Here is a 25,556-nt window from a genome sequence, read left to right as displayed (position 1 = left end):
TTTACAAAACAAACCCTAAAATTATAATCTTTTTGATATTTTTCATGTAATAATTTCCAACTGATAATCTTAACGAAATAAATTTTAATTATATATAAATATTTATTTTTTATGAAAAGAGAAACTAGTTGGTTTAGTAAATATCTATAAAGCCAAATGATGAAAATACTTTTGGTAATAAAAAAATAGAATGAATAGTAAAATCGCATGTTCTAATGAGATAATTGTAATGTAATGTAATATATAAGAGCTTCAAGAGTAGCAAGGTTCTCACAAAGTTTCTTTGAAGTTCCACTTTAGAAACGTGGAGATTCGATGTTTGTCATTTCGGTTCGACATTCTCTCAACATTTTATCTTGGCGTTCCCTCACAAGTCTCAAAATGGACTTTTGGATTTTAAAGTTCCATAAAATCTTTAGGTTTTATCCTTTTCATTCTTTTATTTTTATTAGTTCACATATACCACTAAACATTGAACATAAACACTAAGCTAGTTAGTATTTTTTTTTTTTTTCGAAAAGAAATTAAATTAACACGAAACTGAGCAAAGCCCAGGAGTACACGAGAAAAAAGCTGACCCAGTTACAAACAAATCTGGGATTGCAGCTAAATCTAAAGTTGCGAAGATGGCAACAAAATTACAGCTAAACTAGATACAATAATTTAAAGGATTAGACATCCAATCTAGCCAATCTATTTTCCTATCTTTGACATGAGCGGAGATCCATTCGAATGATTTCAATTGTATCTCCATTAGAGCCGTTGGTCCCGACCAACATTTATTCCCGAAGACTTTGTTGTTCCAGTTTTTCCACATTAGATACCCACAAGTCCATTCCAAAGCTTGCCAAATTCTCGAGCCCAAATTGGTTAAGGTACGGTTTGCATTCCCTCGAAAAGCTTCATTAACGCTTAAGTTTGTGACCGATCCTAAGTTCCACCATTTGTAAACTCTCTCCCAAATATCCATTGAATGCCGACAAAAAAATAACGCATGGTCAATCGATTCGACGTCGTCATCACACAGAGGGCATCTAACGGAATCAAGGTCAATACCTCTCTTGTCAATTTCGGTACAAACCGGGATCCGCCTTTTTAGTACCCTCCATATGAAAATAACAATTTTTAACGGTACAAGATTGTTCCTTATGGTAGCATGTCGCGAAGTTTGAACAGCCTGTCGATGCTCATCAATAAGACATGATAGCTTTTTTACCTTCAAAATTTCTGAACACTAAACTCAATATTGAATTGACGGGTAATCACTCTCAATGCTCAAAGTCGTTGTAAAGGATTAGACTTTTTATTAGGAGGGGTGGTTTCTAAGTTTCTATATTTTGCATTATTTATTTATTAATTTATATATATATATCCTTTTCTCACATAAAGCGTGAGGTTCCATCCAATGTGTCAGACCCACCATCAAAGCAGGTGGGATACGTCCACTTGTCACATCAATATTTAATTTGCTAATCCTTTTCCACGTGTAAATCACATATTAAATCCAAATTAATTAGGTTAATTACCAAAGATTAACACGTGTCCAGATGGTTATCTCCATGATTCACGGATCAGTTTTCAATCTCTCCTGATTATTCTCACAACCAAAACCTCTTATCTCTCTCTCTCTCTCTTTTAATCGCCTCCTTATCAAATTTTATCTTCACCTCCTCCGATTCCGGTCTCTTGCCGCCCCCTTGGCCTCTTCCTCATTTCGTTTTTCCGTTACTTTTTCATTTTTCGGCCATCATTTGATAGCCCGCGTCGTTCGCGTTGCGCAGGTCTTTAATTGAGCCGTAATTTTGGTGATTGCAGGTTTGTAACCATAATACTTAGATTATAAATCTCGTGTTTCTTTTATTAAGGTTTGTTAGCCTTACCATCATCACTGTCATCATTTCTATTTGTTAAAATAGGGTTTCAAAATTAGTGATTCTGCTACAAATAACCATGTTATATGAAGTTGTTTTCTGCAATTGTTTAGTTTTTTGAAATCATTAATCAATTGCTGAATCAGGAATTCAAAAACCCCTAATTGATTGAAATCGATTGAATTATAAATTATATATGACTTGGTATATGTAAGACCCAAATAATTCTTGTACATAGAGTAAAAATGATGCACATTAAGTGTGTGAAGCGTGGAGGAAATTTAAAAGCTGACAGACTGTTTGGACCATCATGCGCGCCGCGCACTACACCTGGCGACAGTTTTCTGTTAATTAGAGTTAAATGAAGGGCAATTGTGTCTTTTCACTTGAGGTCGGATCTGTAGCCTTAACACCAGAATTGGATTTGGTTTTGGATCATTTTCACATCCACTAAACACTCGCATCCATTTTTAGAGAGAGAGAGAGAGAGAGTTCTAGAGAGAGATTTGGGGTTTTGGAGAAGAAGAAGCTTGAATCGATCAAAAGCTCGAGTGTTAAAGTTGTTCATCTCGTTCTTACCTACATTTTGGAAGTGTTGGTAAGCTCTAACTCCGAATTTAATTGCTAAGACTCTTGTTCATGTTTAGGGTTGAAGCTTGTTAGGGTTCTAAACCCCATTTCTCATGAATTTGGGGGGTTTTGCTATATGTGTTGTGTAAGTAAACCCGATTATTGTGGGTTTAGGGTTTGAGGACAAATTTGTTCATGGTTTGGGTGTTAAATCACTAGTTTGTAAGTGTGTTAGTGTTTAGATGTTCATAACAACATGTTTGTATGACAAAATGGGTGTTAACCTTGATTTGGTGTCAAACTAGGTTTTGAGTCAAGATTTGAAGAATCAAGTATGTAAATGCTTGGTTCATGCGTTAAATGGTGTTTTGGAAAGTTAATCACTAGCCGTTAGTGATTAAGGATGTTTTCGGGACTTATGTCAAAAGGGTGAATTGAATTGGGTCAAATTTGATAATGACACTAATTTTGGATTAATTGGATGATAAGCACTTTTGTTAAGTGTTTAATGGCGTTTGAAATGATTACTACCTAAGTAGTAATTTCGTGTTAAGACCTAGGTTGGTTTAAATGGTTCCAAGTATAATTTAGGTTAAATTGTACTTGTTTGATGGTCGAAATTACCACCCGTAGTGGTAATTGGTGAAGTCCCCTTTAGGTGTATAAATGGGCGGTTTGAGGAGGTCGGTATAAACCCTCGGTTAAGGGTGTTGGAGTCAAATTCTCTCGTAGAAAATGTATGTTGATTGTTTGTATACCTATATGCGTATTATAGGTAAAGGTTTGCTCGGTTGCGTTTGGAGGCGATTTACATACATGACTTGTGCGGGCATTTCGAGGTGAGTGGAATAATTATACATGTGTGTATGTAATGTATTTACTTGTGTGAAATGCGATGTGGGTTGATAATGCTAAAAACGAACATATATTTCATAGCATTATCCCTCAAGAAAGACAAGCTTTTAGTTGCAATTGTTCTATTTACAAGTGATATTCGTTTAAATAATAAAAGGTGAAGACGAAAGACAGATTCGACGAATTGAAGACGCAAACGACCAAAAAGCTCAAAAGTACAAAGTACGATCAAAGTGGTTCAAATTATTGATGAGAAACGTCTCAAAATTACAAGAGTACAAGACGCAAAACGCAAAGTACAAGTTATTAATAGTACGCAAGGACGTTCGAAAAACCGGAACCAGGACCAGAGTCAACTCTCAACGCTCGACGCAACGGACTACAAATTACAGGTCAACTATGCACATAAATATAATATAATATATAAATAATTCTTAAAATTATATATATATTATATTATATATATAAACCGTCGGCAAATAAACAAACAAAAGCATGTGAGCTGTAAAAGAAGGCCATGCGATCGCATGGCCTAGAAGTGCAAAATCCATGCGATCGCATGGCAGCAGATACCTGGCCACATCTATAAATTTCAACATTTTCGGACGAAATAAACACATCTTTCTCTAATCTATCTCTCACTCTTACGATATATATATATATATATATATATATATATATATATATATATATATATATATATATATATATATATATATATATATATATATATATATATATATATTATAATTTTAATTTTAATTTTAATTTTAATTTAATAATAATAAGGGTATGTTAGCGAATGTTGTAAGTGTGTAAGTCGAAATTCTGTCCGTGTAACACTACGTTGTTATTAATCATTGTAAGTTATGTTCAACCTTTTTAAATTAATGTCTCGTAGCTAAGTTATTATTATGCTTATTTAAATTGAAGTAATCATGATGTTGGGTTAAATATTAAATACGGGGTAATTGGGCTTTGTACCATAATTGGGGTTTGGACAAAAGAATGACACTTGTGGAAATTAGACTATGGGCTATTAATGGGCTTTATATTTGTTTAATTGAATGATAGTTCGTTAATTTAATATAAAGATTTACAATTGGACGTAATTATAAATAACCACATACACTCGATCGGACACGATGGGCGGGATATTTATAAGTACTAATAATCGTTCATTTAACCGGACACGGGAATGGATTAATAGTTAATGGACTTATTAAAACAGGGGTGAATTACATACAAGGAAAATTGGTGTAATTATAGTTTAAGTCCCCAATTAGTTAGAATATTTGACTTCGGATATAAGGATAATTTGACGAGGATACTCGCACTTTATATTTATGAATGATGGACTGTTATGGACAAAAACCAGATGGACATATCGAATAATCCAGGACAAAGGACAATTAACCCATAGTAATAAACTAAAATCAACACGTCGAACATCATGATTACGGAAGTTTAAATAAGCATAATTCCTTTATTTCATATTTCATCGCACTTTTATTTACTGTCATTTTATTTAATTTCACTTTTAATTATCGTACTTTTTAATTATCGCAATTTTATTTATTGTCATTTTATTTATTGCATTTTAATTTATCGCACTTTAATTATTGTCATTTACTTTACGCTTTAAATTAAGTTATTTTTATTTTTAATATTTTACATTAGGTTTTAAAATCGACAAACCGGTCATTAAACGGTAAAAACCCCCTTTTATAATAATAATACTACTTATATATATATTTATTTATTTATATACAAATATAGTTTTAAAAATATAGCGTTAAACTTGGCTAGCTCCCTGTGGAACGAACCGGACTTACTAAAAACTATACTACTGTACGATTAGGTACACTGCCTATAAGTGTGGTAGCAAGGTTTAGGTATTTTCACTCTATAAATAAATAAATAACTTGTGTAAAATTGTATCGTATTTAATAGTATTTCCTAGTAAAAATATAACTATTTCGTATACACCTCTACGCACATCAAGTATTTTTGGCGCCGCTGCCGGGGACTGCTTAAATGCCAGAAGCGAAACGCTATATAAAAAAAATTTATTAAGTTTTAATTTCTTTTTGTAAAAATACGTTTTAAATATTAACAATACAAAAATATAAATAAAAAAAAGAAAAACTAAATATATAATTTTAAGAGTTTGTTTAAAAATATATAAATTATAAAATATTTCTATTTCTATTTTAGTTTGTAAAAATATAGGTTTTTATTTATTTTATATAAATACTTAATATAATTATAAAACAGAAAATTAAAAAAAAAAGTAAAAAAGTTTACGGGCCTGACACTGTTGCAGCCCAGACTTCTGGCCCAGATCCAAGAGTCATGCGATCGCATGGCTCGTATGAATAAAACTCATGCGACCGCATGGGAGGTTCTGACACGCCCAACTGAACCTGGTACTGCATTAATTACGGATTATTATTAATTATTATTAATATTAAACCCTAATTAGGGTTAGTTATTAAATTAATTAATTTTAGTTTTAATTAATTTGTAATATTAAGTTTTATTAAGTTTAATTAAATATATAAAACTAATACTTTTATATAAATAATATAAAAAAATATTTTTATAAAAAAAATTGTATTTTTATAACTTTAAGTCTATTTTTATATTTTGTATATTTTTAATCGTTAAAGCATAATTTTATAATTTTCGTTCGTAATTAGTTTTAAGTTATAGTTTTTGCCGTAGTAATTTTTATTTCTAGATTTTTAGGCTTTGCCGTAAAATCCCTTAAGTGCTTTTTCTTTAGACTAAGATTTAGGCGCCTTAGAATTTTACGACGTCACTTATCGCCTTAATATTTAATAAATTTTAGTACTTTTTAAGTTATTGCCGTTTTGGATATAGAATTTCTTTTAAGCTTTAATACTTTTAGACGCAACTTTTAATTCTTAGTTTTTAGACTTTTAAGTTTTGACGCGCTACGTTCTTATTATTATTTTTCGATCTTTTATTTTTCGACGTTTTCCGACGCGCTCTTTTTCTTCCTTATTTCTCGCCGCTCTAGTTTCTAGGACATAGAATTTTCTTTATTTTGTTTTCAACAAAAAATTATTTTAAGCAGTTAAATTGATAGACATCCAAATTTTCTGCTTCGTAGTAATAGTTGGATTTGTTAGTGGCTAAGTTGTGAGCTTCCGATTTAAAGGGTTATGGCTCCCTGCTACATCTTTTAGCTATTCGAAATGTGGGCAAAAGCAAAAAAGTCTATTAATTTGATAACTTATATAATTTTTATCTTTTATAACTAATAGGATATTCAGTAAATGCACCGAGCAAAACGTTCACCACCTTTTATACGTTCACCACCTGTAACTCTATCAAGACATCTAGCCAATATTGTTGCCGTTGATTTTTCTTTAGAATCGTCATCTAGTCGACCAAGTACTCCAATTCAAATTTCCGATAATCCATTTTTTGAACCCGGCCTCACAATTGAGAATCCGGAGGATATTCAGGGGCAATTCAGAGATCCTGAACCATTAATCTTTCCTCCGAAACCACCAATCATTCAAACAGAGATTGTCGAGGAACAAACCATTAAATCAGAATGCCTTAGTGATTCAGATTCAACAAACTCAATTATGGAAAATCTGGAACCTCTAAGTATGGAAGACCGAATGAGAGCTAAACGCACTGGCCAAGGTCACGCAATTACTCAACCAGACATTAATGCGCCATATTATGAAATCAAAGGACAAATCCTACACATGGTAACTAATCAATGCCAATTTAGTGGTGCGCCGAAGGAAGATCCAAACGAACATCTTCGTACCTTTAATAGGATCTGTACTCTATTTAAAATTAGAGAAGTGGAGGATGAACAGATATATCTCATGTTATTTCTCTGAACTTTAAAGGGAGAAGCCAAAGATTGGTTAGAATCGTTACCTGAAGGGGCGATTGATACATGGGATGTTTTAGTTGAAAAATTTCTTAAACAATTCTTTCCGGCATCTAAAGTCGTAAGACTTCAAGGAGAAATTGTTACGTTCACACAAAAGCCAAATGAAACTCTATATGAGGCGTGGACAAGATTTGAAAAGTTGTTGAGAGGATGTCCGCAACATGGTTTAGACACATATCAAATAGTACAAATATTCTACCAAGGATGCGACATCACTACAAGAAAAGACATCGATATAGCAGCTGGTGGTTCCATTATGAAGAAAACCGCAACTGAAGATTACAAAATTATTGATAACACTGCTTCCCACTCACATGAGTGGCATCAAGAAAAAGATATCTTAGATCATCTAAAGCAGCTAAAGCCGATTCTAGCCATGACTTTGATTCCATTTCTGCAAAGATAGATGCTGCCGAGAGACGAATGGAAAAGATGACTAAAGATATTCACTCAATAAGAATTAGTTGTGAGCAGTGTGGAGGAACACATTTAACAAAAGATTGTCTCAGTATTGAACAAACAATGGAACAAAGAGAGAATGTTTCATACATGAACCAAAGGCCTGAAAATAATTATCAACCGCCAAGACCAATCTACAATCAAAATCAGAATTATAACTGAAATCTTCCATACAACAACCAACAAGGTCTTAGCAATCAACAAGTATCCAACAATCCTTACAATCAGCAAAGACCTATTTTTCAAAATAAACCACCACAAACCGATGATAAAAGGCCAAATTTAGAAGATATGATGTCAAAGCTAGTTGAATCTCAAACTCAATTTTTCACATCTCAGAAACAAACCAATGAACAAAATGCTCAAGCATTTAGAAATCAACAAGCTTCTATTCAAAATTTGGAACAAGAAGTAAGTAACCTAGCAAGGTTGATAGGTGAAAGAAAACCGGAAAGTCTACCTAGCGATACAAACCCTCGGAATGAAATAGCTAAAGCCATTACCACAAGAAGTGGTATTACACTTAAACCACCGTAAATACCTGTAATTTCTGATGACACTATTCCTACTCCACAAGAACCACAATCTGAGCAAGATAAGGAAACAGAACCGGTATTTGAAAAGGTTAATGAAGATAATACAGTTAAGGCTAAACCTTATGTTAAACCATACCAACCACCACTTCCTTACCCGAGTAAAATGAGAAAAGAGAGACTTGAAGCCGAGCAATCCAAATTCTTGGATATGTTTAAACAGATAAATGTAAATCTTCCTTTCATTGATGTAATTTCAGGAATGCCTAGATATGCTAAATTCTTGAAAGATCTAATCACAAATAGAAAGAAAATGGAAGAACTCTCGGCTGTTACTATGAATGCTAATTGTTCTGCAGTGCTGTTGAATAAGATACAAGAAAAATTATCAGATCCAGGAAGTTTCACGATCCCATGTTTTCTGGGTAGTCTTAGTTCAATAGAAGCATTGGCAGACTTAGGTGCTAGTATAAATTTAATGCCGTATTCACTATACGCTAAACTAGACCTTGGAGAATTGAAACCAACACGAATAAGCATACAACTAGCCGATAGATCAGTAAAATATCCTAGAGGGATAATGGAGAATATACTAGTTAAAGTTGGTACTTTAGTATTTCCAGTAGATTTTGTTATTCTGGACACGAAAGAAGCTTCTCAAGTTCCTCTCATATTAGGAAGACCATTCTTAAACACGGCTAAAGCAATAATAGACGTGTTTGGTAAGAAACTGACCCTAAGTATAGAGGACGAGAGTGTTACCTTTTCTATTGATAGAGCCATGCAACAATCGCAATCTGCAGATGGTACATGTTATTATATTCAAACTATAGATTCACATGCAGAATTGTTAGAAGAATTTCCAGAATTACAAGGAACCGGAGAATGTTTGTTAGGAGAAGGAACTGAACCAATTGATGAAGTTAAAATGTTAGCCACACTCATGGTTAATGGATATGAACCAACAATAGAAGAAATTCAAATGCTAAAAGAAGAAGACAGATATCGATACAAATCATCGATAGAAGAACCACCGATATTAGAGTTAAAGCCACTTCCAACCCATTTGGAATATGCTTATTTACATGGTGAATCTGAATTACCTGTAATAATATCGTCTTCTCTTATGAAAAATGAAAAATCTCAACTCATTTCTGTGCTAAAAGCTCATAAACCAGCTATTGCATGGAAGATTCATGACATTAAAGGCATAAGTCCTTCGTATTGCACACATAAAATCCTTATGGAAGAAGGTCATAAAACCTATGTGCAACGCCAACGAAGACTAAATCCTAATATGCAAAATGTTGTTAAGAAAGAAATTATTAAACTACTAGATGCAGGTTTAATTTATCCAATCTCTGATAGTCCATGGGTAAGCCCAGTTCAATGTGTACCTAAGAAGGGTGGCATGACTGTCATCACAAATGAGAAAAATGAGCTTATTCCTACTAGGACTGTAACAGGATGGCGTGTTTGTGTTGATTATAGAAAATTAAATGACGCCACCAGAAAAGATCACTTTCCCTTACCTTTCATTGATCAAATGTTGGAAAGATTAGCCGGAAATAGTTACTATTGTTTTCTTGACGGGTTTTTCGGATACTTTCAAATTCCAATAGCACCCGAGGATCAAGAGAAAACCACATTCACGTGCCCTTATGGTACTTTTGCTTACAAACACATGCCATTTGGACTTTGCAACGCCCCTGCAACCTTTCAAAGGTGCATGATGGCGATTTTTCACGACATGATAGAAGAATGCATGGAAGTTATCATGGATGACTTTTCAGTCTTCGGTGATACTTTTGAAACATGTCTAATTAATCTTGAACGAATGCTTATTAGATGCGAGCAATCAAATCTAGTTCTTAATTGGGAGAAATGCCATTTCATGGTTAAAGAAGGTATCGTTCTTGGTCATAAAATTTCAAAGGAAGGAATTGAAGTGGAGAGAGCTAAAGTAGATGTAATTGCTAAACTTCCACATCCCACCAATGTTAGAGGAGTTAGGAGTTTTCTAGGGCATGCTGGTTTTTACCGACGTTTCATAAAAGATTTTTCTAAAATTGCCACTCCTATGAATAAACTCCTAGAAAAGGATGCTCCATTCATCTTTTCAGATGAATGCACCAAATCTTTTAATATTCTTAAAGAAAAACTCACTAATGCACCGATCATGATAACTCCAAATTGGAATTTACCGTTTGAACTTATGTGCGATGCAAGTGATTTTGCAATGGGAGCCGTTTTAGGACAAAGGATTGAAAAAAGATTTCAACCTATTTATTATGCTAGTAAGACGTTACAAGGAGCACAAACGAATTACAAAACTACTGAAAAAGAACTCCTTGCTATTGTCTTTGCTTTTGACAAATTTCGTTCATATCTCGTTCTAGCTAAAACGATGGTCTATACCGACCATTCTGCTCTTAGATACCTATTTTCGAAACAAGATGCCAAACTACGATTAATCCGTTGGATTTTACTCTTACAAGAGTTCGATATTGAAATCCGAGACAAAAAGGGAGCAAAAAATCTCGCCGCTGATCATCTTTCTCGTCTTGAAAATCCTGAATTAGAAGTTCTAAATGAATCGGCCATACAAGATAACTTCCCTGATGAATATCTATTGAAGATAGATTATAGTGAAATTCCATGATTTGCAGACTATGCAAACTACTTAGTACGTGGATTCCTTGAAAAAGGGTTGTCGTACCAAAAACGAAAGAAATTCTTTAGTGATATAAAATATTATTTTTGGAATGATCCACATTTGTTTAAAAGTTGTCCCGATGGAATAATACGCCGATGTGTATTCGGGGATGAAGCTAGTCAAATCTTAAACCATTGTCACACAGGACCAATAGGAGGGCATTATGGGCCTCAACTCACAGCAAGAAAAGTTTACGACGCTGGATTCTATTGGCCTACAATTTTCAAAGACGCTGGATTCTTTGTAAATCCTGTGATGCATGTCAAAGGGCCGAAAAAATAAGTCAACGTGATGAAATGCCACAAAATATCATTCAAGTATGTGAAGTATTTGACATTTGGGGTATTGACTTTATGGGTCCATTTCCAAAATCTCATAATAATCTCTACATTCTCGTTGCCATTGATTATGTATCTAAATGGGCGGAAGCACAAGCTCTCCCAACTAATGATGCACGAGTTGTAGTCAACTTCTTAAAACGTCTTTTTGCTAGGTTCGGAACACCGAAAGCTTTAATAAGTGATCGGGGTACTCATTTTTGTAATAATCAACTTGAGAAAGTTCTTAAAAGATATGGAGTAACTCATAAAATCTCAACCGCTTATCATCCACAAATAAGTGGACAAGTTGAAAATACCAACCGAGCTTTAAAACGTATTCTAGAGAAAACCGTAGGATCAAATCTGAAGGAATGGTCCATGAAATTGGAGGATGCACTCTGGGCTTTTAGAACAGCCTACAAAACTCCAATTGGAACCACACCTTTTAAACTCATTTACGAAAAAGCATGTCACCTTCCAGTAGAAATTGAACATAAAGCATTTTGGGCTTTGAAGACATGTAACCTTGATTTACATGAAGCCGGACGTCTACTGTTAAGTCAACTAAACGAATTAGAAGAATTAAGACATGAAGCATATGAAAATTCGTTAATATATAAAGAAAGAACGAAGAAATGGCATGATAAAAGAATCAGAAGTTCAAAAGAATTTAAAGAAGGAGACAGAGTTCTTCTTTTCAATTCACGATTCAAGCTATTTCCTGGAAAATTGAAATCAAGATGGTCTGGACCATTCATAGTCAAAAGTGTTTTTCCGTACGGAACAATAGAGTTAATAAATTCAAATGGAGTTGAATTTATGGTTAATGGTCACAGAGTTAAACATTACATAGATAATCTAATGGAAGTCGAAGATGAAGTTAATCACAATTTCGACACCACAGCTAACTAAGTGTTGGAAGGTTCGAATCTTTTTAGGATAATATATATTTATGTTAGAGTTAGATATTCTGTTTTCGTGCAGTTCTCGAGAATGGAATCCGAATGGTCTTTCCCTAGCAGACCCTAAAGAACTACTCTTCTCCCTCCATTCTGATTTTTTATTTTCTTTTAGGTTTTACGAGATGAAGAATTCCTTTGATCTGAACCATGGTCTAATGCTACACGCTATGATTACTAAACGTAATAATGACACCCTTCCGAGTGAACTGGTATCATTCATAAGAGGTAAAATGGACGGAGTAAGAAAAGAACTCAGAAAAGATCATCATAAGATACATTTTGGTAAAGGAAAATCAAAATCCGTAACAAAAAGAAGAGCACGACACCTTGAAAGATGTTATAAATGCGAAAAATGGTCACACGAAGGTAAATGTTTAAATAATCAAACATATTCAAATACCGAATTTGTTACTCTATGCAGAGAAGGACCGTTCATATGTTTAGAAGAAAAGATATTGAAGAATCGAGATTACGCTTATGTAGCTATGGAGAAACAAATCACACGACTCTCCTATGAGTCGGCTAATGCAGGTCTCTGAGAATTCTATCTCACATGTAAGTATGTACAGTTTTTATTTTTATTTTTATTGCTTTTAACCTTTTGATAATAAACGCTGAATTGTTCGCTATAAAGTATTAAATTGGTATTCAATAAAATTAGGTATGTGTAACCGAAATTATTGATATCATACAAAAATTTATTACATCACTGCAAAATTTACCGTTTATTCTTAAGGTATAAATATCTTTAATCAATCAATCCAAAATATTTCAAAAATTCGTCAGGAGTAAAACTAGGTTATTGAACCAAAATTACTTTACCGAAAAGAGGGGCGTATATTTTTGATAATATTTTATTGATTAAAGTGGGATAAAAAGACCAAAACTATTTTTAATTTTTACATTATTTTTAAAATTAATATATAAATATTAAATTAATATTGTAAACTTTTTAAAATCAATATATTTAAGTTTGTAAATATTTGAAAAATTAATATTTTTAATATAAGTTTGTATGTGTAAAAACAAAAATATAATATAAATTTGGTGTGAATTTTTAATTTTAATAATATGAATTTTTAATTTTATGCATTTTAAATTTAAGTTTGGTGTGAATTTAAAATCAAAAATTTACTTTATTTCATTAAGTTAAAAATGTGATTTCTAAAAATTCGTCGTGAGTTGAAAACTGGGTCGTTGAACCGAAATTGCTTTACCCAAGGGAGGGACGAGAAATTTTATTATCATTATTTTTAATCTTATTAAATTAAAGTATGCCATAAAAAAAACCAAAAATCTTTGCTTTTATAACGACGCTTAAAAAGTGACAAATTTTAAAATATTGTCGAGAGGCGGACTAGGACAACGATCCGAAACGCCCTCACTCCTAAAAAGAAACAAATTTTTAAAATTTATTAATTTATGTTTTATTAAGTAAAGGTTTTTATTTAAAAAAAAAAATCACAGACCCCATGCGATCGCATGGGGTTTCCTCTTAAACCTCATGCGGTCGCATGAGGCCAAATTCCTGACCAGAAACATAAACTCCAGCGAGTCTGTTCTGTCTCATAACATAACACACACACATATACGAGCAAACACACACATATCACTCTAAAATCGCCATTTTTCACCAAATTCAACCAAATTTCATCCTACAATCCGCTCTAATCATGCCTAGGTTCGGATTTTTTAGCAAGAAGGTAAAAATTACACCCCTAAACTCTTAAATTTCTCCGACGACATGAACTGGAACCCCTATCCAGATTGATATAGTTCCGTTGGTGATTTCTATAATTTTTATTTTTATTATTTTTATTTATTTATGTTTAAACATATTATATTGTGATACTTTTATGTAAGTTTAAACATTTTTATTATGTTGTACTAATATTTCATATTTGATTTGAAAGTGGGATGTTAAGTCCCATTTCAAATTACCATGCATGTTTATATTTGTATTGTATGTATTTTATTTCATGTACACAACATGGTAAAACAGCGCATTTTCAAAGACTGGCATTAAGTTCAGCAAAAGCTACTAATTTTGACGACAAAACGAAAAATAAATGTGAAGTAACAACAAGACGGAATGAACAAATGATGTGCACCATTTATCATTCAACAAACAAACGCCAATATGTTTGGAAACTTTGGTAAAATTTAATCATTTTTCTACGCTAATCACCCTCAATAATTTAAATTGTACTGATTTCTTGCAAATGAGGGCATTGCAAGATCTTAAGTGTGGAAAGGGGTTAAATTCTTTCGGATTTTTAAAATTTTTGACTTATACACTTGGTTACCATTAAAAATACTAGTAACGCAGTAGTTGTATTAGAATCTAGTGCTCTCTGATAATAAAGAACAACCCTAGTCTTATATACTGACTACCCAATTCTAGTAAAATTTTTCAAAATTTTCAATTAAATGAACTCAAAATCATGTTTATACATATTTATGAGCGATAAAACTAGGTGTTAACACCGAAATTATTGTTACCTCGGAAAGGACATAAATTGAGAAACAACCCAAAATGTTAGAATTCATTTAAAATGGAATAGAGGACAATAAAAAGGCATAGAAAGGAAAATAAAAGTCGAGTGTGGGAAAAATTTACCAAGTTATTTAGAACATATGTCACATATTTTTTTTACAAATAATTGAAAATACTTTTGTTTTGGACGATATTAATCAGTTTTACCTAGTTTATTGTAATTTAAAAGGAAGTAAAGTCTTTCACATGAAAAAAGACACGCGCTTCTTGATTTAGGTCAGGAAGTTGTCGTCCAGACCAGCTGTAGATTGACGAAAAATCTATAAAAGTCATCTCTAAAATTAGCAGGAAATCCACGGACCTCAGCATCAAACAGGGTCGCCAAGTGGTCAGACTTATCCTAATCATGAGAGGATCTGTCTCGTACAATGGGGGGGCACCGTGCAAATTAGCTTATAAGACTAATGAATCAGATCCCCAGAAAAGATAATCTCCTTAAAGATCAAAAATCAGCTTTTAAGACTGATATTACTCAATCCTTGAGATTGACCTTAAAGATTGAGAATTACAAACTCATGGAATTCGATGATATCTAAACTTGAGCTTGAACGAGAAAATATTTTGATCAAATTACAAACCGATTTGTTTTCTGAAAACCCATTTTTAATGCGTTCATTACCATTGAACGTAAAATCCTAGGAATTCACCTGGAATTCATTAGGTCACCTGAACTAAATCGGGTATCAACCGTAAGAACGGTGGTTGCATAGCATGGTCGAAGACAAGACCTTGTGCCAGATCAAAAAACTATAGGGTGATCTTTACTATTGCTCCTACAAAGGATAGTAATTGCATCTGACACGATATAGACCATAATTAAAAGCATGTCACGGGACATTGCCTTAACAGTTGCTTGTTCAACGCTTTCCTTTACAACTGGACGGTAGTTTACCGAAAGGTAATATACGGAGCAAGTATTCTGGACGTGTTGCTTTCCTAATACAAGGTTAGCAAGTGAGTGACACAAAACCGCAAGTTTTGAGCTAAAATTTTCAAATCTGAAACCCACCAAACCCACAAAAACAATTTGCAAACACCGGTGAAGGGTTATTCCGGAAAACTTATCTAGGGTAAAAGCTAGATTGAATTTTCAAAAGATCAAATGTTTTCATAAAGATCCAATTTCCTAAAGGATCCAAATTTTCATAATCATGTGTGACTGTAAACCACATCGTTACTACCATTGTTCATACCGCCGTATAAAAATCACTGATATACAAAGTGTGAAGAATAAAGAAGTGATTCTAGTATTTTTATTTCAAGACTATATTGCTTGAGGACAAGCAACGCTCAAGTGTGAGAATATTTGATAATGCTAAAAACGAACATATATTTCATAGCATTATCCCTCAAGAAAGACAAGCTTTTAGTTGCAATTGTTCTATTTACAAGTGATATTCGTTTAAATAATAAAAGGTGAAGACAAAAGACAGATTTGACGAATTGAAGATGTAAACCGCCAAAAAGCTCAAAAGTACAAAGTACAATCAAAGTGGTTCAAATTATTGATGAGAAACGTTTCAAAATTACAAGAGTACAAGACGTAAAACGCAAAGTACAAGATATTAAATAGTACGCAAGGACGTTCGAAAAACCGGAACCAGGACCAGAGTCAACTCTCAACGCTCGATGCAACGGACTAAAAATTACAAGTCAACTATGCACATAAATATAATATAATATATAAATAATTCTTAAAATTATATATATATATTATATTATATATATAAACCGTCGGCAAATAAACAAACAAAAGCATGTGAGCTGTAAAAGAAGGCCATGCGACCGCATGGCCTGGAAGTGCAAAATCCATGCGATCGCATGGCAGCAGATACCTGGCCACATCTATAAATTTCAGCATTTTCGGACGAAATAAACACATCTTTCTCTAATCTATCTCTAACTCTTACGATATATATATATATATATAAATATATATATATATATATATATATATATATATATATATTATAATTTTAATTTTAATTTAATAATAATAAGGGTATGTTAGCTAATGTTGTAAGTGTGTAAGTTGAAATTTTGTCCGTGTAACGCTACGCTATTATTAATCATTGTAAGTTATGTTCAACCCTTTTAAATTAATGTCTCGTAGCTAAGTTATTATTATGCTTATTTAAATTGAAGTAATCATGATGTTGGGCTAAATATTAAAGACGGAGTAATTGGGCTTTGTACCATAATTGGGGTTTGGACAAAAGAACGACACTTGTGGAAATTAGACTATGGGCTATTAATGGGCTTTATATTTGTTTAATTGAATGATAGTTCTTTAATTTAATATAAAGATTTACAATTGGACGTAATTATAAATAACCACATACACTCGATCGGACACGATGGGAGGGATATTTATAAGTACTAATAATCGTTCATTTAACCGGACACGGGAATGGATTAATAGTTAATGGACTTATTAAAATAGGGGTGAATCACATACAAGGAAAATTGGTGTAATTATAGTTTAAGTCCCCAATTAGTTGGAATATTTGACTTCGGATATAAGGATAATTTGACGAGGATACTCGCACTTTATATTTATGTCTGATGGACTGTTATGGACAAAAACCAGATGGACATATCGAATAATCCAGGACAAAGGACAATTAACCCATGGTAATAAACTAAAGTCAACACGTCGAACATCATGATTACGGAAGTTTAAATAAGCATAATTCCTTTATTTCATATTTCATCGCACTTTTATTTACTGTCATTTTATTTAATTGCACTTTTAATTATCGTACTTTTTAATTATCGCAATTTTATTTATTGTCATTTTATTTATCGCATTTTAATTTATCGCACTTTAATTATTGTCATTTACTTTACACTTTAAATTAAGTTATTTTTATTTTTAATATTTTACATTAGGTTTTAACTGCGACTAAAGTTTTAAAATCGACAAACCGGTCATTAAACGGTAAAAACCCCTTTTATAATAATAAAACTACTTATATATATATATATATATATATATATATATATATATATATATATATATATATATATATATATATATATATATATATATTTATTTATATACAAATATAGTTTTAAAAATATAGCGTTAAACTTGGCTAGCTCCCTGTGGAACGAACCGGACTTACTAAAAACTACACTATTGTATGATTAGGTACACTACCTATAAGTGTTGTAGCAAGATTTAGGTATTTCCACTCTATAAATAAATAAATAACTTGTGTAAAATTGTATCGTATTTAATAGTATTTCCTAGTAAAAATATAACTATTTCGTATACACCTATACGCACATCATGGGTTTTAAGTTCGGGTATGCGATACCACATCGTGTTGGCATGGGATGAGGGTTTAAAGTTCGGGTATGCGATACCTCATCATCATGTGTGTGTGCGGGCGTGAAGTGTGGGTTTTAAAGTTCGGGTATGCGATACCACATTTTACGTGACGGGTGGGTTTTAAGTTCGGGTATGCGATACCATCTGAGGGACTAGTGATGCATACTAGTGGCGTCTGCGTGGCTAACGATTCATTTGCGAGAATCGTTCCCTTTGTATGATTGGTTAACTATGGTTATGTGTTGTTGTATAGCATTTTATATTGTTCGTGTTATATGCTATCGTTTGTGCTAGCTCGTGATATCGTGGATTTAGCGTTGTGCGTTGAAATGGTATGCTAATTTAAATTGCTAGCGTGTATGAGGTAGTTGTTTAAGTGGTTACAAGTAAGTAGGTTATATATGTGTATGTATAACTATTGCATTCACTAAGCGTTAGCTTACCCCTCTCGTTGTTTACCTTTTTCAGGTATTGTGTCATGTGGCTAGCTAGTTGTTAGAGTAGTTGCATAGGAGCACTTGGGCTCGATGGGGTAGCTTTTGGATATACGGACGCGGATTGGGGATTTGGTAGTCCCCGGGATTATGCTCTTGGTATCGAGTTAGGTTATAGAGTCCTAACTCGTCTAAATGTAAATTGGGATTGAAAGTTGTATTTTGTATGAAAGTCGTAAAACGGCCGATGTGGGCCCGGCGTTGTAAAACTCGTTTTATTATTGGAACGTATTAGTTTTATCTAATATTATATGTTGTGAAAAGCGTTTCGTCTAAAAGTGTCAGGAAGTGGGAGATCTTTAATTAAAAATTGGAAATTTCGGACAGAAGCTGACCAGGCCTTGTGCGCGCCGCGCACAGGCAGTGGAGCGCGCCGCGCACCCTTCTCTCATATATAAAAAAAAATGCTGCGTATTCTGTTGGATAAAGGGTTGAGTCGTTACAAGTGGTATCAGAGCATAGTCTAAGGGAATTAGGTGACCTTGGAATAGGTGCCTAGTCTTAGACTTATTGACGTTTATGCATTATATGCGGGACTTGTAGGAATACGGGTCAGACTGAGATTTGAAAGTGCCTAATGTAAGTAGGTGAACCTGGATATTGTTTTAGTGATAGTCACCTAGGTTGTAGGTTGACTTGTTGTTGCGGTGTACTTGTGTACATTTATTATTATATTGTATATAGGTGTATATATATACAGGTATCTATTTGGTGCGGTGTCTTAGGGATGAATCTATTGGAAAGATTCGAATGGTTGGCGGCTTTGAGTGATCAAGTTCACGGTAAGGACTTTGGTCATTCGGGTACTAGGAGTTATCGCGTGTTATTTGGTGTGAATGTTGCGTCAGTCCGAGTAAAGTACTTTGCGTGACCATGTGAAAATGGTAAGGTACGCATTTGTAATAGTGACCGATCACCATTATTACGAAAGTGTATCTTGACATCAAGCATGACATGACGAGTACCGAACGGAGGAAACGTGGCATGGTTGGGGTAGATTCGGGATGAATTAGGAATCTTTTATTGGTTCCTAGGATATAGTTATCTCGGATGATGTGCTTGTAGACACATCAGGTTCATTGTTAGTCGGGAAGTGTTATGGTGGTTTTAGTTAGTTAAGTGAGTGAGCAAACTCACGAGTTCGACGCGTACTTAGTCACCCTAGGTAGCGGGGGAACTATTGAGATTGTCATTGGTTAAAGTCACTCACCGTAACTAGGATAACCGATTAGTGTGTATGTGTGTGCGACGAGGACTTGAATCCCGTGATGGGACGTAGCAAGTCTAATGATTGTAAAATTAAGTTACACTCCGTAGAGTGTGTGGTTAGAGAATCGCGTAAGGATTCTAGTTATGAGTCATCTTGGAATTTGCGAATCGAGGAGTCTTCGGGTCCTTAAACTCATGGGAGTAAGATCCGAATGACAATGGTCGCGTTAGTGTGATTTGGACTATAGGGTAACATTCCTGTTGGAATATCCCTTGTTGTAGTGGTTGTGTCGACATTCGGAAGGGTGTAAGACTTGGTGTTCCAAGCACCTCTTAGCGTTAGACGGAAGTTTTCGTTAGGCTATATCGTTTAGCCTTGTGGAAATTGCGGGTAGCGTGTGATCGGTAGAAACTTTCGATAAGACAATAAACCGTAAGGCTTTCGGGAAGGTATGATTTCAGGTCATTATTCTGGAGAGGTAGGTGACGTCGGGTGTATGGAACCCAAAGATCGAGTTTCAAAATCTCGATAGGTTGCGGTGGAAGTGTGCATGACACGGCGTCAGGTGCCTTCTTATACCTGCTAGTGTAATGTTCAACTCCGGTGATGGTGTGATCATTTTGTGCTTAGGGTGCCCGTGAGATACCCTTGGAAGCATCGAAGGTTATAATAGGGATCGACAGGTGATAGGAATTCGACTGTTGTACAAGTTGAAGTTTAAGAGCATGGCGGTAAATACTTCTTATGAAGTGACGGGTGAGCGAATCTTGTTGCTCTTAAGTGATAGGCGGGTAAATATGACCGGTGAGTCAATGATGGACTTAATGGTCGGTTAGGCCGAAGGTTAGGATGAAGTGTTGATATTGCGGTCGATGCAATTATTTTGTCGGGTTGGTCACTCTTCTCCATGAGAGTGAGCAATTGTTAATAAAGGTTCATTGTGGGGAAGGTCGAGTGATCTCGACTGAGATGAACGACTGATTAAGCGGAGTGGCGTATGCCTAGGCTTAGAGGCGTACATAGGATTTTGGTGGAGTTCGCTTTGCAAACGACGAAGGGCTGTTAATTGTTAATCGTGGTACGAAGGTGCGATGTCATCGCGTGTACGACATCTCTAGTGATTGTGTATGATGGCTCAGAGAGCCTAAGGTGAATTTACGGTGATTTGGTGTATATGACCAACGATGAGGATGGTCATGTGTGTCGTGGAATGACAATTCCGCGGGATGTTATCATCTTGGCAGTGGGAATATGGAGCTGAATCCTAAGTGGGGGAGTTTTTACTGTCGTATGAGGAAGCCCCGGTGGTGTTAGATCTAGTGAAGTGTAAGACTTCTTATGTAAGGTGTGACGACCCGGAAATTTCGACCAAATTTAAACTTGATCTTTATTTGATTTCGACACGATAAGCAAAGTCTGTAATGATGAGTCTCAGAAATTTTGAACTGTTTCATATATTCAATTGACCTTCGACTAGTTCCGACGATTCACGAACAATTATGCAAATAGTTATGTATATATAAATATATGTATATTATAACTTGGAATATGTTAATGAACTATTATATGATTTAATTGTTACGTAATATAATATGCGATATAATAAAATTGTTATTAAAATGTAATTATATATATAATGTAATTCGAATATAATTACACGTAAAATTTTATATTTCAAACTTATTAGTTTTACAAGGTGTTAAACTAAAAATAAATATATAACTAATTATAATAATAATACTATGAGGTAAATGCATTTTTGAACGTATGAACTCTGATGTTATTATCTTATTGGACTTTTAAATCAAATTGGCCCTGTGAATATTAATTATTTTGTGAGAGATACACTAAACAAGTTAAAATTTTCGGCAGTACATGGCAACTAAAAATTCACGGGCGCCTAGCATGAACATGGGTGTCAACTTCAATTTTTTTAATCGTTTAAATAATTTATGTAACTTTACATATCCCAGCATCTGAAATATCTTTTCTCTAATATTGAATGATTGAGTATTTCACGGAGTTTGTTTGCTTTAATTTATTAATCAATACATACATGCATTCATATGCATATCAATCAACAACTAACTTTTCTTTTCTTTTGTCCAACTGTACACTCACAACCAAAATTAGCAATTCTCTTCCTTTGCTTTATTTCTTTTTCACGTAAATAATAAAACAAACACATACACTATGATTTAATTATGTTTATCTTTTGGTCAAAAAATAATACAATGCACCTGTCTATTTACATTCACTACAAACCACAACAACAAAATTTTGTTCTTGATCTTCTTGATCCGCAACCCAAACTATTACCCACTTAAAATATAAATTGTTAATATTGTTACTGTGTTAGTTTCCTTCTATTATATTAACCATACTTTTGGTATTCACAATATAACTTTTCATTTTTATCTCTTGTATCACTCGACTCAACCCATCACTTGATCAATCATCACTTCATCTCCATTTCTTTTTCTCTCTTCCTCCTTTCTTTCTTCTATGCATGACCCAAACTCTTCTGCTGTAATTAATTTTGTCCGAAACCAATATCATCACATGATCACTATTCGAGCTATTGCTAATGTTTCCTGGCTTCAACGAAACCATCAAAAACCCACTTAATCCATCAACTTGATCATCACCATCAAACGCCATTATCCATTATCCATTACTACTAATTAATACTCGTTGACCTGCAATACCCACTTAGACTGTTTTAAGTATTATACTCGTTCCAGCTTTCTTCTTGTATTCATTGTATAAACCACCCAAAACCCACTAGCTACCATCTCTATTGTTTTCTGTCCGCCAAAAATACCCACAACCACGACTAAATTACTGCTATCCTGGTTACGTTTTCACAAACCATCGGATATGTTATAACTCGAGAATACAAGGTAAGTTTCATTATCATCTAGTCGATTTTCAGTTTCAGCTGAGTACGGTTGTTAAATTATCTGTCAATCTATTTCGCATTATGATCTTGTTGTGTTGCTGTTGTATGATCTCAGACCATCACACAACCACCAGAGATCATCACTTGAACACCACAATGACCATAACCAATCCACCACACCTCTCATCGTGAGACCCATCAAACAACACCACCGTGAGTCATCGTTGGAAAATCACCACATCTTGTGTTCCTTTCTTTGCTCCTGTCTCGATTGAACCAATAACCCTAAAAACCCATTTGAAACCACCACTCCCATATAACTGCTACTGTTTTCGCTGTAAACCCTACCAATTGATCCTCTTGTTTTTCTGATTCCACCAAGCTCAATAACAACTATAGAATAAAGTTTAATGGGTGCATACTGCTGCTATTCCTCGTGTTGTATGCTACTGCTAAACGGTTCCTACTACCGCTGCAGACCCACCACAACCACCATCTCCGATCACCAACTACCTTCTAACCACGCACACAAGCTACTTTTATTTTCCTTCGGCTACACGATGATCGTTTGCTACCCTATTACTTGATCACTAAATCACCATCATCACTTTATAGTTTGACACAAACCACCATGCTCTATTCCTTTCTTGGGACGTATACACAATTTTAATGATTGAGCTGTGATGATAGCGATGAAATGGGAGGAAGTTACAGCGATAATGATTGAATAAGGAAAAAGATCGATTAAATTTAATAACAAGTGGCCGACATATTGTAGTTGCACCTAATTACTGCAGCTTACATTTTTCCCTGTTATATATATTTTTTTTTAAAACCGAACCCTATGAATCTAAACAATTTAACTTGTTGGGCCACATAATTCTGCAGTTGGGCCGAGAGGTTTAGTAACAAGTTTGATACATGATAAAACAGATTAAAATCATGATTGTAGCAAATAAATTCAGACAGTGTGATGGTTTGGGTGGTTGTGGGATTAACGTGAGGTTGCGGGTTCAATTTCTGTTTTTGGCATTTATTTTAGCAAAGCTTTTAAGGTAGTTTTAATTATTATTATTATTATTTTTTAAATTATTATTTGTATTATTATTGTTAAGTTAATTGTTATTATTACTAACATATTACAATTTATTATTATTATAATTAAATATTAGTATTATCATTATAATTACAATTGTTAATATTATTATTATCATTATTATTATTATTATAAGTACTGTTATTATTAGAGATTATTATAATTACTAAAGGTATCATTACTTTAAATCTACCATTTTTATTAAAACTATTATTATAGCTATTATTATTAATATTAGTATTATCATTATTAATATTATTATTATTATTAGAATTATTTATATTGATATAAGAATTATTATGGTTAGGATTACTAAGATTATTATTATGGAAAATAAATAAAACTATTATTATCATTAACAAGTATTAGGTATTATTATCAAAATAATTATTTTCATTACCATCATTACTAAGTTTTTCATTTGATTAAAAACTATTATTATTATCATTATTATAAGATTTATTATTAAAGCTATCACTAACAGTAAAATTAATATTTTTATAGTTATATAATTATATTTATCACTAAGAATATTAACATTATTATTTTTATTAGTAATATGAAGTATTATCAATATTATCATTTTTACCATTATATATATTATTTTAGCATTATTACTATTACTAGTTTCAACAAACAAATGATATGTATAAAAATATATTTAACATACATAACCTAACTATATAAATACTTTTATATACAAAATGAATACATTTAATTAAATAATGGAAAATATATAAGTTAATAATCTAAAAATTATGTCACTAATAACAATATATATATTTTTATTCGATTACGATTATATATTAATGAATACACAAATGATATAGGTTCGTGAATCGGAGGCCAACCCTACTTTTGTTCAATGATGCCATATGTATTTTTACTACAAAATACAGTATCGTGAGTTTCATTTGCTCCCTTTTTAAATGCTTTTGCAATATATATTTTTGGGACTGAGAATACATGCGCTGCTTTATAAATGTTTTACGAAATAGACACAAGTAATCGAAACTACATTCTATGGTTGAATTATTAAACCGAATATGCCCCTTTTTAGTCTGGTAATCTAAGAATTAGGGAACAGACACCCTAATTGACGTGAATCCTAAAGATAGATCTATTGGGCCCAACGAGCCCCATCCAAAGTACCGGATGCTTTAGTACTTCGAATTTATCATGTCCGAAGGGAGTCCCGGAATGATAGGGGATATTCTATATGCATCTTGTAAAGGTCGGTTACCAGGTGTTCAATCCATATGAATGATTTTTGTCTCTATGCATGGGACGCATATTTATGAGTATCTTGTGGTCTATTATATTATTGAAAATGATTGTTTATGATAAACTAATGAACTCACCAACCTTTTGGTTGACACTTTAAAGCATGCTTATTCTCAGGTATGAAAGAAATCTTCCACTGTGCATTTGCTCATTTTAGAGATATTACTTGGAGTCATTCATGACATATTTCAAAAGACGTTGCATTCGAGTCATTGAGTTCATCAAGATTATTATTAAATCAATTATCGTTGGATATATTATGAAATGTTATGCATGCCGTCAACTTTCGATGAAATGAAAGTTTGTCTTTTAAAAACGAATGCAATGTTTGTAAAACGTATCATATAGAGGTCAATTACCTCGCGATGTAATCATATGTTATTGTATTCATCCTTATGAATTAGGACGGGTCGCTTCATAAGGTGGTCATGTAGCACCAAAGTG

At 33.3% G+C, this 25,556-nt stretch overlaps 1 protein-coding gene across 1 annotated transcript; it reads right to left on the bottom strand.

Annotated features, from left to right (window-relative positions):
- Nucleotides 1-649: 649 nt before the first annotated feature.
- On the bottom strand, nt 650-22,491 carry LOC139888867 (uncharacterized). Its single transcript, XM_071871850.1, has 2 exons — nt 22,393-22,491; nt 650-1,177 (listed from the first exon to the last, which is right to left on the bottom strand). The coding sequence occupies exons 1-2, from the start codon at nt 22,489-22,491 to the stop codon at nt 650-652; spliced, it is 627 nt and encodes a 208-aa protein (XP_071727951.1).
- Nucleotides 22,492-25,556: the final 3,065 nt, after the last annotated feature.

Source organism: Rutidosis leptorrhynchoides, chromosome 2 (genome assembly GCF_046630445.1).
Source record: "Rutidosis leptorrhynchoides isolate AG116_Rl617_1_P2 chromosome 2, CSIRO_AGI_Rlap_v1, whole genome shotgun sequence".
Taxonomy (NCBI): domain Eukaryota; kingdom Viridiplantae; phylum Streptophyta; class Magnoliopsida; order Asterales; family Asteraceae; genus Rutidosis; species Rutidosis leptorrhynchoides.
The sequence above is the reverse complement of the archived record's forward strand: the minus strand, read 5'-3'. Positions and strand labels throughout refer to the sequence as shown.